The sequence below is a fragment of the Calypte anna genome, chromosome 22 (assembly GCF_003957555.1).
Source record: "Calypte anna isolate BGI_N300 chromosome 22, bCalAnn1_v1.p, whole genome shotgun sequence".
Lineage (NCBI taxonomy): Eukaryota > Metazoa > Chordata > Aves > Apodiformes > Trochilidae > Calypte > Calypte anna.
Genome location: NC_044267.1, coordinates 2219609 through 2237102, shown reverse-complemented (window position 1 = coordinate 2237102; position 17494 = coordinate 2219609). Strand labels below are relative to the sequence as shown.

The 17494-nt window shown below is 48.9% G+C and overlaps 1 protein-coding gene and 1 long non-coding RNA gene across 5 annotated transcripts in view; one reads left to right on the top strand and one right to left on the bottom strand.

The window, feature by feature from the left end:
* Positions 1 to 2380, bottom strand: part of BMP1 (bone morphogenetic protein 1) — a 28780-nt gene extending 26400 nt beyond the window's left edge. For all 3 annotated transcript variants that reach the window (XM_030463962.1, XM_030463963.1, XM_030463965.1), the window contains exon 1: positions 2207 to 2380. In XM_030463962.1, coding sequence (XP_030319822.1) covers positions 2207 to 2348 — 142 coding nt within the window. In that variant the 5' untranslated portion in view covers positions 2349 to 2380. The remainder of the gene's footprint in view (positions 1 to 2206) is intronic.
* Positions 2381 to 4648: 2268 nt separating this feature from the next.
* LOC115599534 lies at positions 4649 to 8150 on the top strand. 2 transcript variants are annotated; one of them, XR_003988491.1, is made up of 3 exons: positions 4649 to 5044; positions 7640 to 7775; positions 7893 to 8150. It is a non-coding gene; the product is annotated as an uncharacterized LOC115599534 (long non-coding RNA). The 2 variants fall into 2 exon arrangements; XR_003988490.1 differs by having other exon boundaries at positions 7640 to 7809.
* The last annotated feature ends 9344 nt before the right edge of the window (positions 8151 to 17494 follow it).

The following is a 17494-nucleotide window of genomic DNA, read 5'->3' as shown; positions in this document are numbered from 1 at the left end:
CATGATGAGCCCCCCAAGTTTGATACCCTGGGGAAGGGGCTTAGGGAGGGGGGGCTCAGAGAAAAGGGGGGGAGATCGGGTTCCTCAGCCCCATCCATGCACGTGATGAGCCCCCCAAAATCGGATACTCCAAGGAAGGGGGTTCAGGGAGGGGGGGGCTCAGAGAAGGGGGGGCTTAGTCTCCTCAGGTTCCTCTCCCCCCTTCCATGTCCCCTTCCTCATGAATGGGGACAGCAGGGTGAGAGCCCCCCCCCAAAAAAGTGTCCATGGGGGGGACAAGGTGGGCTGGGAGGTGTGTCTGGGGGGGTGTCCCACATCCTCAATTCCTCAACAACTCCCTTGGGGTGGGGGTCAGAGCCAAGAGCACCTCCCGGGGCTTGGAAACGTTTGGTTTGTGCTGGCACTGGCTCTGCAAACACCCCCCCCCTCCCTAACCCAGCGCTGGGGGGGGGACGGGACTGGTGTGAGCGATGCTGGCTGCCATTGCTGATGTCACCAGGATGCCACCCCGGTGACTGCCACTCGGGACCGTGACCGGGATGTCCCGCTGACCGGGTGAAGGGAAAACGGGGTCACGATTCCTTCTTTCCTTCCTCCCAGGGCGGGGGGGGGGGTAGGGGGGGGTTGGGATTGGTCCAAGGGTTGACTCAACCCTTTTTGGCATCCTTGGAAGAGCCGTGGTGGCTTTTCCTCTGCCCTGGTGACGATGGCATCACGGTGGCGGGGGATGGGGGGAACACACACACACACGGGGGGGGGTGCTGCGGGATGGCACCTCCGGCACCAAATTCCTCTCCCTGAAGTTTTTGGGTGCTGAGGCCTCGGTGCTCAGCTCATCCTGACAGAGGAGGTGGGAGAGAAGCTCATTGCCCCCCCCCCAAAAAAAAGAACCCCTCAACCCCTTGCATAGAGCAGGGGGATGCCATGAGGAGAGGGTCTGGCTACCAAACAGCTGGATTTGGCCATCGTGGTCCTGAGGACCCCCAGCCAGAGGTGACCCCACCCCCACCCCCCCCGGATAGAGCTGCCAGGGTTGCACTAAGCATAGAAAAGGATTGGGTTGGGGGGGGGGAGCAGCGAGGTCTGGGGATGGGTGGGAGTCGGGGGGCAAAGCCAAAGCCCCCCCTGAATTATTCGGGTTCACCCAAATCGTCACCAATGCAAGGGAATGAAGCAGAGGAGGGGGTTGCGGGGGAAAAAGGGGTGGGGGGGGGAAGAAAAGGGGGGGTCCCGGCGGCTCTGGCCGGACGGTTTTGCAAGCTTTGCTGTTTCAGGCCGGGAGGGCAGGAAGGGAAAGGATTTTTTTTGGCCAGCAAAAAAGCCCTCATGTAGACAGAGTTATATCAACAGACGCCTTCCAGCACAGACAATGCCATGAAAGAGAAACGTGATCCTCCTGCCACGAACCCCCCCACCCCTGGGTCTCCCCCCCTTCAGTGCCCTCCTTTACTCCCTCAGCCCTGGGTTTCCCTCCCGTGCCTCAGTTTCCCCCTCTTGCCCCCCCACTTTCTCTTCCCTTTAGGGAGACGGGGATTGTGTGTGCACCCCTCCCCCCTCTCCTTCCCCCCCCCCCCTCTCCCGGCACTCAGCTTGCTCAAAACCCTTCCAAAAACTTGAGGAACATCTCAGCAAACACCCCCCCCCCTCAGCACAGCGGGACCCCCATCTTTGGGGGGCTCTGCCCGGCCCGGGGGTCCCCGCTTGGCCCTTGGGGAGAGGGCTACCGGGGAGAAAGAAGAAGAGAGCGGGGGGGGGGGAAGCTTTTCCTGGCTGTGGTTTGGGAAAGGAGAAAGCCAAGGGGGGGATGTGTCCGGTTTTGGGGTCATATGGGGGGGCTGCATGGGGTGGGGGCTGCCCATTGCCTGTGACAGCTGCCAGTGAGGACAATGTTGGGGACAGAAAGCGGGGGTGCCAGACCCCCCCCCCCCAGACCTCCCCTTCTCTGCTGCTCCTCATCCTAAGTACAACCAGATGCATCCCCCCCCTCGCCCCCCCCCCCCCTCTCAGGACCCCGGGGCCAAACTTTCCCCGTGCAAAGCCCCGAAGTGCGGGGCACACACACTCAAAACTCACACTTCCTCACACTCTCTCACACTTACTCACACTCCTACTCACACTCACCACCCCCCCACCCCCCTGAATCCCCTTTGTCTGCCCTCCCGCCCGGCCCGCCCGCCCCCCGCCTGCATCCCCCCCCTCTTCCTACCGGCTTTGCAGGGGTCTTTGTAATCCAGGGGCTCCTCGTCCTCCTCCTCCTCTTCCTCCAACACGTAGGAGTAGTCGGGGAAGTGCATGGCCCGGGCCAGGAGCAGGCAGAGGAGCAGCCCGCAGGTCCGCAGCCCGGCCATGGCTCCGCGGGCAGCGGGGGGGCAAGGGGGGTGGGTGTTGGGGGGGGGAAGTGTGTGTGAGGAGAGGAGGAGGAGGAGGAGGGGGGGGAGGCGTGTTTTGTTTTGTTTTTTTTCTTCTCTTCCCTTCTTTGCTTCTTTTTTTTTTTTCTCCTCCTCTTTCTCTTTCCCTTTTTTTTTTTTTTTTTTTTTTTTTTTTTTTTTTTTTTTTTTTTTTTTTTTTTTTTAGGGAAATGAGATCTGGCGGGGGCGGGTTCAAGCGCTGAGCTCGGCCCCTCCAGCCCCGGGCGCAGGGCTGGGAGCGGGGCCAACGCTGGAGGAGGATGAGGAGGAGGAGGAGGAGGAAAGGGAGGGGGGGCGGCGGGAACGAACCCCTCCTGGGGACTCTGCCAGTCCCCCCCACCCCGCCCACTCCCCCCGTAACCCCCGGACCCCATCCTGCACCCCTTGATCCCCGTCCCGCACCCTCCTGTCCCTCCCAGCACCCTCCGGTCCCGTCCTGTCCCCCCAGGCACCCCCCGTCCCATCTCGCCCCCCCCCCCCATTCCTGATCTTGTGTGTCCCCCCCCTCCCATCACAGGCTTGGCGAGCACCCTGGGGTGGGTGGGCGAGCACCCCGGAGGGTGGGCAAGAACCCCAGGAGCTGGGCGAGCACCCGGGGAGGGTGGGTGAGCATCCCCAGGAGCTGGGCTAGCATCTTGGGGGGGGTGGGCGAGCACCTCAGAGGACCAGCGGGGCCTTGGTGGGGAGGTGACAAAGCCCGGGGTGGATGTGTCACAGGTTGGGGGGGGGTCTGGGTGGCTGTGGGTGTCCCCAGGTCGGGGGGTGGATGCCCCCCATCTCAGGGGACCCGTGCAGGGACATTTCTACCCCTCCTGTTCCCACCCGTGTCCCTTGTCCCCTGGTGTCCCTCCATGCAAGCAGTGGGGACCAGGAGCTGAGTAGGAACTCCCCCAACCCCAAATTCCTGGCTTCCTCTTATTGATAAATCCCCCCCCCCCCCTCCCAGAATTTGCATTAAGGGCATTTTATTTATTTAGAATAAATATTAGGGTATTTTATTTATAATTTATTATATTATTATTTATTTGCAGTCACTTTTTCACTGTGCCTTGGGGACACTCTGGGTCCCCCTCTCTCCCCTGCCTCCCCCCAAGCCCCCCACCTTCCTTACTTCCAGGGACCTCCCATGCTCAGGGCCTGCACAATTTTCCTCCAGATCCCAGGAAAATCTCATCTCCAGACCCCTTTTTATATTTTTTCCCCTCCTCCACCAGCCCCTCATCCTGGGATTTGTTTTCCTGCAAAGTTTTCCAACCAATAAACTCCAGAAAACAGGGGAAAAACTGCACCCTCCCCCACTCCCCCCTGCATCCCAGGGATGGGAACATCAGCCACCGAGGGCTGGGAGATTCGAGGTTTGTGGTAAAACCCAAACCCGTAGCCCGACTGTTGGTGGTGCTGTGGGTAGGGTTCCATGGGAGGGTTAGGGCCAGCCAAAGTTTTCAGTGGTCACTCTTTGCATTTGTTTGCCAGTGAAACAGAGAAAGACCCTGACAGGGTTAACTCCTGATGGGATTAATTCATAGAATCATAGAATCATAGGATGGGCTGGGTTGGAAGGGAGCTCAGAGCTCCTCAAGTCCAACCCTTGATCCACTCCTGCTGCAGTTCCCAGCCCATGGCACTCAGTGCCACATCCAGGCTCTTTGGAAAGATCTCCAGACACGGAGAATCCACTCCTTCCCTGGGCAGCCCATTCCAATGCCTGATCACCCTCTCCAGAAAGAAATTCTTTCTCATCTCCAACCTAAACCTCCCCTGGCACAACTTGAGACCCTGCCCTCTTGTCTTGCTGAGAGTTGCCTGGGAAAAGAGCCCAACCCCCCCCTGGCTCCAACCTCCTTTCAGGGAGTTGCAGAGAGTGATGAGGTCTCCCCTGAGCCTCCTCTTCTCCAGCCTCAACACCCCCAGCTCCCTCAGCCTCTCCTCATAGGAGACACGTTAACTTTCCACTAAAGCAGTGTGAACATCTTCTGTCTGTAAGTACAGATCTTGCTTTTAAAACCAGGACACTGCCAAGGCCAACGAGGCAGCGAGGGGATTAACTTCTGCAAAAGTGTAGGTCTTGTTCTCAAAGCAAGGCACTGCCAAGGCTAGGTAGGCACTGGAGGAGTGCGAACACCTGCACGGAGACAGGATGAGGATGCCACAACCAGCAGATAAGGGAGAAATTATCACCAGGGTCCAATTTCGTTCTGTAACAAGAGGATGAAGTCATCGAAAACAGGAGAGGGCTCCGCCTCGACTCCGCCCAGACTCCGCCCGGACTCCGCCTGTAATGAATATTATAATTATATGTTGCAAACTTATGAATATGCATGTCACCTCCCCTATAAATACTCCAACCCTTTCCCTCAGGGCAGGAACTCTTTGTCCAGCGCGAGTTGGGAGTTCCTCGGAACCGAAAATAAATACCTTTGTTGTTTAAAGGCTCAAAACTCTGTCTCTAAACAGTTTTGCTTGGCCTTTTTGGGCTTCATTTTGGCGACCCAGATGGGACTGGACTCCGTCGTGCCGTGATCCAGGGGGGCCCGGGGATGCTTTTTGGGGCTCCGCGACGAATTCTGTCGGATCAGCCTCCCCTACTCCCTTGGCTTACGCGCCGATGGACACCAGACCTTCCTCATACTGAAAAGGTATTTATATAGATATTTGTTTGGGTTTCGAGGCCTCTAGGATTTTTTTGGGGGGGTTCGAGTCCCTCAGGATTTCCAGGGACGCGGCGGACACCCCCAGACTGGCAGGTCAGGTCAGGTCTGAGTCCCTTTTCAGGGTTAAGCGGTTCGAGTCCGGTTAACTCTGATGCTTCAAGAGAAGGGTTCGAGTCCCTTCTGGGGTTTGAGTCCCCAGGAGAATTTAAGTCCTTCCACTGCAGTGTGAAATACTTCTCAGGGTTAAGCGGTTCGAGTCCGGTTAACCCTGATCCTCAAGGAGAAGGGTTCGAGTCCCTTTTGGGATTTGAGTCCCCAGGAGAATTGTATGGTGTTGATAAGGGACTTGTGTTAATGCTGTGATCCTTGATTCTGGGATCCCTCGCTGATATGTTGGTTGTTGATTGTGCTGTCAGTGTTTTGAGTGTTTGTTGCGCCTCTTTTTAAGAGAATTAAGTGTTTTGAGTGATTACGCGTCCTTATCAAGAAAAGTTTTGTAGCTTTACCTTCGGGGGGGGGGATGTCTCGGGGGCTGCTGCGACACCGGGCAGGTATTCGTGGTCTGTAGTGACATCTTGTGACCCTAGGCGGTAAAGCAACGTGTAAATTCTGTGTTTTTTACCTGTGCAAAGGATGTGTGTGAGGATGGAAGTGACTGAGACGCGATATCATTGCGGTCCTGATTTGCGTTTCCGTGTCACCTGCGAGGGGGGGGGTCAGAGACGGACGAAGCGATTGGTGTGGATTGTTGGAACGAGTAAGCTGAGTGTTGATTATCTGGAAAGAATTTGGTAACTTAGAGAGAGAGCCCTTTTGGTTGTAATGTCTCAAGTGGACATATGGGGGCTGAATAAAGTAAGGAAATTAATACCAACCCCCCCCTTGGGATGCATTTTAAAGCATTGGAAAGAACTCGGTGGAATTCCGTGGGGAAATAAGAAGAAAAAGACACTTGTGAAATATTGCCAAGGTTGGTGGCCTCTGTATAAACTAGATGATGGAGAAGAATGGCCACCAGGTGGAAGTTTAAACTATAATACCAGCCTACAACTTCTGCTGTTCCTCCGTAGGATGGGAAAGTGGGATGAAGCAGTGTATGCAGACATGTTCTTTACCTTAAGGGATAAGCCAGAATGGCAAATGATTGTGGAATAAATGTAACACCTCAAGATCCCTTCGTGTTAGCACTAGAATGGGATCAGAAAAACAGCAGAGCGAAGGGTCGTGATGCTTGTAGCATAGGGAAATGATGCCTTAAGCTGAAAGAGAAAGGCAATGAAACAGAAAGTGCCTTTAGCCTCCGAGAGTACCAGCTCATTGTACCAGGGCATGGAGTACCTGCAGTACCACTGCCAATACCACAACAGAGGGGCAGCAGTGGGTCCTGCCTAGAATCAGGGGATGAAAGAACCGAAGAGGTGGAAAGGGCTCCAGAAAGACCAAGATAAGGAGAAAGCCCTGCAGGAGACGGGGAAGAGAACTAGAAAAGGAGAAGGCAGAATAGAAGTGGCAAAGGCTAAAGCTGAAACAGAAAAGGCAAAACTAGAAGCGGAGAAAGCGAGAAGAGAAGCAGAAAAAGTAAAAGCAGAAGTTCCCAGAGAGGGAACCAGCCATCCATATTTATTGCTGCAACACAGGAGGTTAATTACACAGGGCTTATTAAAAGCAATACCGAGGGTGATAAACTGGGGAGCTCTATATGAAGTTACACAAAGACAGGATGAAACACTGTCAGAATTTTTGGACAGACTTAGAGCAGCGATGAGACAATATACCCCCTTAGATCCTGGGTCAGAACAAGGCAAGCAACAATTACTAGGATTAGTGATGGGACAGTCCAGTGCAGATATCAGAAGGAAATTACAAAAACTTGGACAACCTGCTGATAAAAGCCTAGAGGCTTTAATGAACAAAGCCTGGAAAGTATATAATAATAGAGAAAAAAAGAAAAGAAGGAGAGTAAGAAGCTTGCAAGGATCGTTGCAGCAGCAAAATCAACTCCAGGATTCCCAGAAACAAATCCTAGGGGTACAGGGCATGGGTATGCCATGAGAGGAAGAGGAAATATCCAGCGAGCCAGAGCAGCCCCGGATCAATGTTCCTATTGTTGGCAGATAGGACACTGGCAATGAAATTGCCCTAAGTGAAACAAGGAACTTGGGGGGGGCTATTGTGGCTCATAAATGAAATTATTAAGACTCTACATCCGGTAGTGGCTAACTATTATATGCTCCTGACCAAACTCAAAGATAATCTGATTTGGTTTACAGTGTTGGATTTGAAAGATGCATTTTTCTGCCTTAGCCTAGCCCCAGAAAGCCAAGAGATTTTTGCCTTCGAATGGGTGTTTGTTAACAAAGGGAGGAAGACACAGCTAATCTGGACAGTGTTACCTCAAGGTTACAAAAATAGTCCTACAATATTTGGAAATCAATTGGCTAAAGAATTACAACAGTGGGAGCGACCACAGGGAGAGGGCACCCTTCTGCAATATGTGGATGACTTACTGATAGCAACTGAAACAGAGGAACGAGGCATTGAGTGGACAATCTTGTTGTTAAATTTCTTGGGTTTAAACAGCTATCAAGTCTCTCAACAGAAAGCACAGCTGGTGCAGGAAAAGGTGGTCTACCTGGGATACGAGATTTCTGGAGGACAGTGATCCCTGGGAACCTCAAGGAGAGAAGCCATCTGCCAGATGCCCAAGCCTGAAATGGTGAGAGACCTGTGAGCCTTCTTAGGAATGACAGGTTGGTGTTCCCTGTGGATATACCAGCATGGGATACTTGCTAAACCCTCTATGATTTGTTAAAGCAACCTAAAATTATTCTAGTCTGGACTCTTGAAGAGGAAGCAGCCTTTAGAAGACTGAAACAAGAGCTGATGATGAAACAAAGAAAAGACCCTGACAGGGTTAACTCCTGGTGGGATAAATTCCTGTAACTTTCCACTAAAGCAGTGTGAACATCTTCTGTCTGTAAGTACAGATCTTGCTTTTAAAACCAAGACACTGCCAAGGCCAACGAGGCAGTGAGGGGATTAACTTCTGCAAAAGTGTAGGTCTTGTTCTCAAAACAAGGCACTGCCAAGGCTAGGTAGGCACTGGAGGAGTGCAAACACCTGCACGGAGACAGGATGAGGATGCCACAACCAGCAGATAAGGGAGAAATTATCACCAGGGTCCCATTTCGTTCTGTAACAAGAGGATGAAGTCATCGAAAACAGGAGAGATCAAGATTTCTTACTTCATCCAAAGACCCTCCCGACATCTCCACCCGGACTCCGCCCAACTCCGCCCGGACTCTGCCCGGACTCTGCCTGTAATGAATATTATAATTATATGTTGCAAACTTATGAATATGTATGTCACCTCCCCTATAAATACCCCAACCCTTTCCCTCAGGGCAGGAACTCTTTGTCCAGCGCGAGCTGGGAGTTCCCCGGATCCGAAAATAAATACTTTTGTTGTTTAAAGGCTCAAAACTCTGTCTCTAAACAGTTTTGCTTGGCCTTTTTGGGCCAAACTTTTTAGTGGTCACTCTTTGCTTTTGTTTGCCAGTCCCGATCGTTCGGACTTCCTGGAGCCCCTTTGAACAACACTGGAGACAGGCCCCCAAGGGCTGGGAGATTCCAGGTTTGTGGGAAAACACAAACCCATAGCCCAAATGTTCATAGAATCATAGGATGGGCTGGGTTGGAAGGGAGCTCAGAGCTCATCAAGTCCAATCCTTGATCCAGTCCTGCTGCAGTTCCCAGCCCATGGCACTCAGTGCCACATCCAGGCTCTTTGGAAAGATCTCCAGACACGGAGAATCCACTCCTTCCCTGGGCAGCCCATTCCAATGTCTGATCACCCTCTCGGTAAATAAATTCTTTAGAAAGAATGTTGCTGGTGCTGAGGGGCTAAATCAGGTTAGCATGAATGATACTGCAGAAATCCTGAGTGCTAGAATCAATATTTCAGGCAGCAACAGTGCTGGCAGAATTAAAGCAGGCTTTTCTCAGTGTCAATCCAGTGCTGCTATCAGTTACTGGTAGCAGATTCTCCAGTCCTTGGGATATTATTAAGGCATTTGCTTAACAGCATTAGATTGCACCAACAGAGAATGTGTGATCTATGTATATGAACAACTCTTTGGATGTGAAAGGTTTTGTACTGGAGCAAGCCTTGGCCCCAAAGGCTATATCCAAATCTGTAAAAATCTTTCTATTTTAATTTAGGTATTCTGGAGGCAGCTTCTGATCCCAGTGTTACTGTTGTGACTCTCAGTGTTTCCAAAATGTTCCTGCATATCCATGCTGTGCTTGGATCAGAGGTTAGGATATACAAATCAACTTTGGCACAGAATGAGTTAGGATGAACTTCATAGTCTGGTAATTGAGATCAGATTCTGGCCTGTAGCATTTCCTCTCTCCCTCCCTCCAGCTTTAGCTAAATAGTTGTGCTGGGAACTTCAGCTAGAACAAATCAGCTCAAAATAATTCTGAACAGTTTGTTTTTTCCAGTTAGTGCAGACAGAGACATCCCTATGAATGATTATGGATCCACAGCCTGCTAAAATCATCCCTTCCTGTCCTCCAGATCTCCACATTAGCACCCAGAACACCACTGCTGCTCTAGTGGACAGCAGTGACTCCATCAGGCCAGGCAGTACATGTCCCTGGGTCAGAAGATGTATCACTAGTTGATACAGATGGAACATTCTGCCTTCCTGAGAACTGGATCCAAATAGAAGGTGAGCTGTTATTAGCATCAATGGAGGTGCTTTTAAAAACATATGTCAGTTTGTGGCTACAAAATCAAGAGAGGAAACAACATGCCATGGCAGAGGGGCAGAGGTAGCTCTTCCAGGAGCTGCTTTTCAGGTCATCCCATACCACAGGCACACACCTGGCTTTGGACCACTCCTTCACTGTGCATTGCTTTACATGGACTCTTTTTAAAGTGCCCTTAGAAACACTTCAGGTTTTGTTGGTAGAAGTGGAAAGAATATATTTTGGCAGCCAAGTTACTGTACAAACAATTTAGCCAGCATCTTCTTACCCTAGTGACACTGTGATTCTTTGATTCACAACCAAACTGCTCTGCCTTTCACCAACGTCAAATCATAGAATCATAGAATTGGCTGGGTTGGAAGGGACCTCAGAGATCATCTAGTCCAACCCTTGAACCACTGTTGCGGTTGCTAGACCATGGCACTGAGTGCCACATCCAGGCTCTTTTTAAATAGCTCCAGGGACGGAGAATCCACTCCTTCCCTGGGCAGCCCATTCCAATGCCTGATCACCCTCTCCGTAAAGAAATTCTTTCTCATCTCCAACCTAAACCTCCCCTGGCACAACTTAAGACCATGCCCTCTTGTCTTGTTGAAAGTCATCTGGCAAAAGAGACCAACGTCCACCCGGCTCCAACCTCCTTTCAGGGAGTTGCAGAGAGCGATGAGGTCTCCCCTGAGCCTCCTCTTCTCCAGGCTGAACAACCCCAGCTCCCTCAGCCTCTCCTCATAAGGTCTGTGCTCGAGTCCCTTCACCAGCCTGGTTGCCCTCCTTTGGACCTGCTCCAGCACCTCAAGCTCCTTCCTGAACTGTGGGGCCCAGAACTGGACACAGGACTCAAGCTGTGGCCTCCCCAGAGCTGAGCACAGGGGCAGAATCCCTTCCCTGGACCTGCTGGCCACGCTCTTCCTGAGCCAGCCCAGGATGCCATTGGCTTTCTTGGCCACCTGGGCACACTGCTGGCTCATGTTCAGCTTCCTAAATACCACTGAGTAGAGCAGTTCCCTTTACCCTGAAGAGTTTCAGCAAATCCTCTCTTTCTGCAGGCTTCCCCCTTCCCAGCTCAACGAGGCTGGCTGGCAGGTTTTTTTCTATAGCAGATCTAAAGCAGTCTTTCCTAGCAGCTGATTTCTAGAGCTGCAGCCACCAGAGGACAAGAGTCCCCCAGCCTGAGCTGCTAGACAGCTCTACCCTGCAGCCATCCTATATTAAAAGCTTAAAGCTGGCTTAAATCAACGGGAGTACTTCCATCTACTGCAGTGGTCTTTGGATCGGGTCCTAGAGTCCTTTTAGTATTGAAAAAAACCCAACTAAACCAGCAAGATGCTTTATATAAACTCAGAAACAAGGTTTCATAAACTGAAAAAAGCCCCTGGCATTTGGAACGCTGGGTTTTGCTGCAACTTGTCATCTGGATGTTAAATGGTCCTTTTTATTTATAATAAGTTTATTTTTTAAATACCCGTGTTATGAACAAGCCACAGCAACAGAGGAGCTGTAATCCAAAACCCTGCAAGTTTTGTTGTAAATCTCTGAAAAGATGGGTCTCCCTGGTGCTGTAATGGGACTGGCAGTGCTCATGAACACTGACATTCAAAGGGAAGTGCCTAAAGGACAGTTTTAAGCCAAAATTTAGCAGAGATTGTTGATCTGCTTGCCCACAGGCATGGCACCAGCTCACTGGCCACGCAGGGACTTGATAAAGTGTGAGGGAGCAATGGAATAACCCCAGACACATAGAATCATAGAATTAGCCGGGTTGGAAGGGACCTCAGAGATCATCTAGTCCAACCCTTGACCCACCGGAGCAGTTGCTAGACCATGGCACTGAGTGCCACATCCAGTCTGTTTTTAAATGTCTCCAGGGACGGAGAATCTACCACCTCACCGGGCAGTCCATTCCATAGCCTGATCACCCTCTCCGTGAAGAAATTCTTTCTAATATCTAACCTAAACCTCCCCTGGCACAACTTAAGACTGTGTCCTCTTGTCTTGTTGAAGGTCGTCTGTGAAAAGAGTCCAGTTCCCACCTCGCTACAGCCTCCTTTCAGGGAGTTGTAGACAGCAATGAGGTCTCCCCTGAGCCTCCTCTTCTTCAGGCTGAACAGCCCCAGCTCTCTCAGCCTCTCCTCATAGGGCCTGTGCTCCAGTCCCTTCACCAGCCTGGTTGCCCTCCTTTGGACCTGTTCCAGGACCTCTACATCCTTCTTAAACTGAGGGGCCCAGAACTGGACACAGTACTCGAGGTGTGGCCTCACCAGCGCTGAGTACAGGGGCAGAATCACCTCCCTGGACCTGCTGGTGACGCTGTTTCTGATCCAGGCCAGGATGCCATTGGCCTTCTTGGCCACCTGGGCACATTGCTGGCTCATGTTCAGTTTCTTGTCGATGCAGACTCCCAGGTCCCTTTCTGCCTGGCTGCTCTCAGCCACTCTGTCCCCAGCCTGTAGCGCTGCATGGGGTTGTTGTGGCCAAAGTGCAGGACCCGGCACTTGGCCTTGTTGAACCTCATCCCGTTGGAATCGGCCCAGCTCTCTAGTCTGTCCAGGTCCCTCTGCAGAGCCCTCCTGCCTTCGAGTTGGTCCACACTTCCTCCCAGCTTGGTGTCATCTGCGAATTATCATTTGCAGCTGGAGAAGAGAATGAGGAGAATTGGATTAAATTTTGCCTGTTCTATGTGACTTCATCTGAACCTATATTTTCCAGAAATGGGAATATAAAGAGCTCCTGGGTTCAACACAATAAACCCCTTGCTGACCATTTGCATGATTCAGGACAAACCCACGTTTTCTAATCATACAGCTGAAGACAAGACATTAAAAACATTTAATAGGCTTTAGACAGCATCTAAAAAGCTACCTAGCTCCTCAGGCTACCCTGGGGAAGGACAACAACAATTGTATATTGCCTTCAGCAGGAGAAGAGCTTCGGTTAATTCAAAATACTTAAGACAAAAATATTCTAAATAATAGTTATAAAGCCTTTCATCCTCACTGATGAAAGATGCTATTGAAATGCACAGTGTTTGCTGGTAGTTTGCCTTCCCACTTAGTGCACTGTTTCTAGGCAAATATCTCATCCTTTTGAATAATACAGTGTGGAGTGAAAAGATAAACTCCTGTAATTATCTCTTCCCATAGCATAGCTGTGCTGAAAAGACAAACTGACTCCTTCAGTATTACTGCTCACAGAGAAATCCGACCCAAAGAGTACGTGGGAAGATTAGCCTGACTTTAAAACATCTTTCCACACAATGGGCACCACCATCTTGTGGTTCCATATGACAGGCACCACCATCTTGTGGTTCCATATGACAGGCACCACCATCTTGGAGGTTCCATATGACAGGCACCACCATCTTGTGGTTCCATATGACAGGCGCCACCATCTTGGGGGTTCCATATGACAGGCACCACCATCTTGTGGTTCCATATGACAGGCGCCGCCATCTTGGAGGTTCCATATGACAGGCACTGCCATCTTGGAGGTTCCATATGACAGGCACCACCATCTTGGGTGTCCCCAGTTCCTTCCCCCCCTCATTTTTGGGGGCTCAGAAAATTTTTTTTTTTTTTTTCCCAGATGACTTTCAACAAGACAAGAGGGCAGGGTCTTAAGTTGTGCCAGGGGAGGTTTAGGTTGGAGATGAGAAAGAATTTCTTTCTGGAGAGGGTGATCAGGCATTGGAATGGGCTGCCCAGGGAAGGAGTGGATTCTCCATGTCTGGAGATCTTTCCAAAGAGCCTGGATGTGGCACTGAGGCCATGGGCTGGGAACCACGGGGGGAGTGGATCAAGGATTGGACTAGATGATCACTGAGGTCCCTTCCAACCCAGCCCATCCTATGATTCTATGATTCCTCATACCCTGCTTCTTGAGGATGCTACAGCACGGTGCAAAAGCATTTCAAAAAAGGCCTGGGACCACCTCCAAACTGTAACAGAGGTGAGGAGGAGTCTGGGGCTGGAGGAGGAATCACTGCCAGTTTAACAAGAAAGCAGAAGAGGTTCTCCTTACAGCCTCCCACTGCCTGATGCCACCTGTCAGCACAGGCATGGTGGTCACCAGAGGGAAAGGGTTGGGACCGTGCTGGTTACCTCGGCCACCCTCTGTTTTGTGGTGAGATTATTTCAGTCTTCAGGGCTGCCAAAACATGAGCACTGAAACCACTTCATCTGAGCAGCAAAAGAGCTTATAAGAAAGCTCAGGAACATCTGAGGAGATAATATTAGCACGTCTCCCAGTTTGGAAGTGCATTTTGCTCCCCTATATCAGGAGGGAGTGGAAACTCCTATTTTGAGAAAAACCTCTTGGCATCAAGCCTGCCCTGGGAGATCAATTTAGAAATAAGGCAAACTGCAAATGCCACAGTCACAGATCTGGGTTTGCTCTGGGTCAGAAATCATTCAAGCATTGGCTTTGTGTTGCATGCAAGGATTTCCAGGGACAAGCACTTAGGATGGAAGGATGCAAGAATGACTTCAGCCTGATATCTGCCAAGAAAATTATCTCTCCCTTTGTGGACTTAGAAATAAGGGAAGCTTTTTCAGTTTTGCAGCTGTCAAAGACACTTGAATTCCTAAATATTAAGTCTTTTTTTACAACTATGATTCTTTGGTTAATTTCCTGATTTGTTCTAAGGTCAGGCTGAAGAGTTTGAATTATCACACTCTTTAGACACTCATTAGGGCTTACTAGAAGTCTTTTAGAGATGGAGAATTTGTCATGTTCTTTGGTAGTCTGAACTGATGGTGTTTTGCTCTCACCAATAAAAAATAATGCATCCAATTTCTAATTTATCTTCCAGAGACCAACTTCTTTAAATGCAGCAAAATGATAGAAATAGTCTCAGTTTTTTCAAAGAGATCTTAGTGATCCAAAAGACAATAGAAATCCCAGTGCTGTATCATGCTGCTGTTCTCAAGCTGCTGGATAGTAGTATCAATACAGATCTGAAAGAAGCAAACTCCTTTTTCTTTGGTTGTCTTGAAAAATGACTTCTGATTATTTTTAAATGCTGATTTATTTCTGTGGCTTGATTCTTTTGTCTTTGAATAATTCCTGCCTTTCCATTTACTCTGTTCTCACTTCTGAATTTAGATTAGGCTGCTATTGGCTTTCATAAGAAGTGCTAATATCCCTTAGGTTAAGAATAATTAGATGTTAATTTTCAAAATCTGAAAGAAAATTACACTTCTAATTCATCATTTCGGGTAAAATAGCTGGCTTAAAAGGCATACACAGCTACATTAAACAAAGGTCTAGCCATTTTTTTCCTAAACAAAAATTAACCTCAGTACAAATTAAGATGATATGATTCTAGTTAGATTAATGACACCAATCAAGCTAACACATTTCTAAAGCTCCCAGAGTTCATGTGAGAAGGCAGCAGCAGATCAGCAACTGCAAAGCAGCATCACTCTGGCTACATGTTGCTTTACTGGCTCTGATGTCCCAGCATTAACCCATTTACAGCAGCTGACAAGCTGCTCATCACCTTTTGGGGAGACCCAAAAACCCCTTTTCTAGCAGGATTGCCTCTGTTGGAGCAGGTAAAATTTATCCAAAAGGAACTGGGGAACACTGTCTGTATGAAACAAGGGTAAGAAGACTACACTCTTAGCTTATTGCAGTGGGCAAAAAGTTTCATGTAAGGGGTTAATTATGCCATTAAATTTTCTTTGGCCTTCTCAGTTGCTTGCAAACATTTTTTTGCTTATGTTTCTGAAGCTGAAGTTGAAGTTCACTAAATCTTTGAGACCTTTGCAGTCACCATTGCATGTTCCTATTTGGGATGAGTCTATAGATGCCTGTATCAGCCTCATGCAGTAGGGGAGTACATTTCCCTCCTTGTATGTTGCCATTCCTGCTTGTGGGATCAGATATCTCCACGAGCTAGAAGATGTCTCCACGAGCTTCCCAACTCTGCTGTCAGGTCCCCTTTTTACCCTAACCTTGCTTTCAGACGTGCAGACCAGAGGATGGCAAGGCTGTACAGAACATGCCCAGAACAGCTACTGCAACAGGTGGTTAGTGGCCAATTTGCTGTTTGCCACCTGCTTGGGTAGATACTGATTTGTATTTTTATACATAGCTTCCAGCAAAACAAATGTCCCCAGTGAGCTGAACACAGAGTTCTGAGTATTCAGGCCCTTTGCAGCACCAGGAAGAGGCATATGATTCTTATGTGTCCTCTGGAGCCTTTCAATATGCCCAGATCCATATGTAAATATAGCTTGAGATGGGATTTATATTGGGATGTTTCCCAGTGAAGCCAGCAGACACTCCAGGCATGTAACAAATGAAACAACAACCCAATCAAGCCTTGTAATTTAATTTAACTGCCTCTTTTTGAGTATGTGTCATGCATTCAGAATTAGACAACTGAATTCCCCATCAAAATCTTCCTTGGTTATAACAACATAGTGAAAGGCATAGAAGTGCCTTAAAATAGCTTGTTAGCAATCACATGAAACATATTATTTTGGCAAAAGGAGGAGGGAATTTATGGGTCTGGACTCAGTGCTCATAAATAAGTACATGCTCCTTTTTCTTTGCATTGGCATGATTTTGGCTTTTCATATTCCCCATGCACTTTATACCTTCTCATATAACTATTCAGTAGATGGGAATGTTGGGGGGGGAAGCAGGAATTTATCCAAGCTGACCTGTCTGACAGGAGTTCTCAACCTTGCAAGGAAATTCCTCCTGGGCTGGTTGTTTTCCTGCAAAGCTTCTTCTGCTTTAACATCCTGAGGTCAGAGAAGCTGCTTCTTCTACTGAACCTGTTCTAAATGTTATTTTCCTTAATGGAAGCAGCTGCAGGAGTGAGTTTGAGGGGACAGCATATTTTAGCTTGTTGTCTCCACATTATGGGATACTTGGTAGCAGCAAAATGCCTTTCTTGAAGAAGTTAAGTCTGGAGTAGAGGAAAAAAAGGCAGAATGGCACCAAGTCTGCTGCTTAAATGCACCTGTAACAGCAGAGGACACCCCAGAGTAGTGCCTGGACTAAGTACTTAAAAAACCCCAAAGACTGAAGAGATCTTTTTCCCTGTGATTTTAGTGTGATGGGATTCTGAATTAGGAATATTGCAAATATCAGTTCCCTAAGACTGTACAGAAATGGCCAATGGAATACGAATGAGAATAAGAACAATACCCAGACTTAAACCCCATTCATCTCTGAAATGGATCTCTCAGGATTTTTCAGAAAGCCCTGTTTCTTCAGTGGATAACTTAGGATGTGATTAAAACGCTGGTTTCTGTAAAAAAATTCTCAATTAAAAAGTAAAAAAATTCACAACAGATGCGAGGACTTAAAAGCTTAAATATAAACAAAAAGCTGCAGGGTGTTTGTGGAAAAGGGTGCTCTTTGTAGTGTTGGCTGCCAGAACTTCTCTTTCAGCACTGCCAGTTTTCAGAAGGGGAAGCAGCTCTCCAGGAGATCACATTTACATTCTGCTTTTGGAGCTTAGTTATGGGATTATTACTCAGTGGGGCATCCTCAAACTATAAAAGGCACTGAAAGATTTTTTTTTTTCCTTTTCCAAATCAGCTGAATTTCTCTCAATTCTTAAAATTAAATAAAATGAATAAAATGTCAGGGGGACCTGGGTTTCTTTTGCAGGTGGGGAAGTGATTACTGACTCCTGGGCTT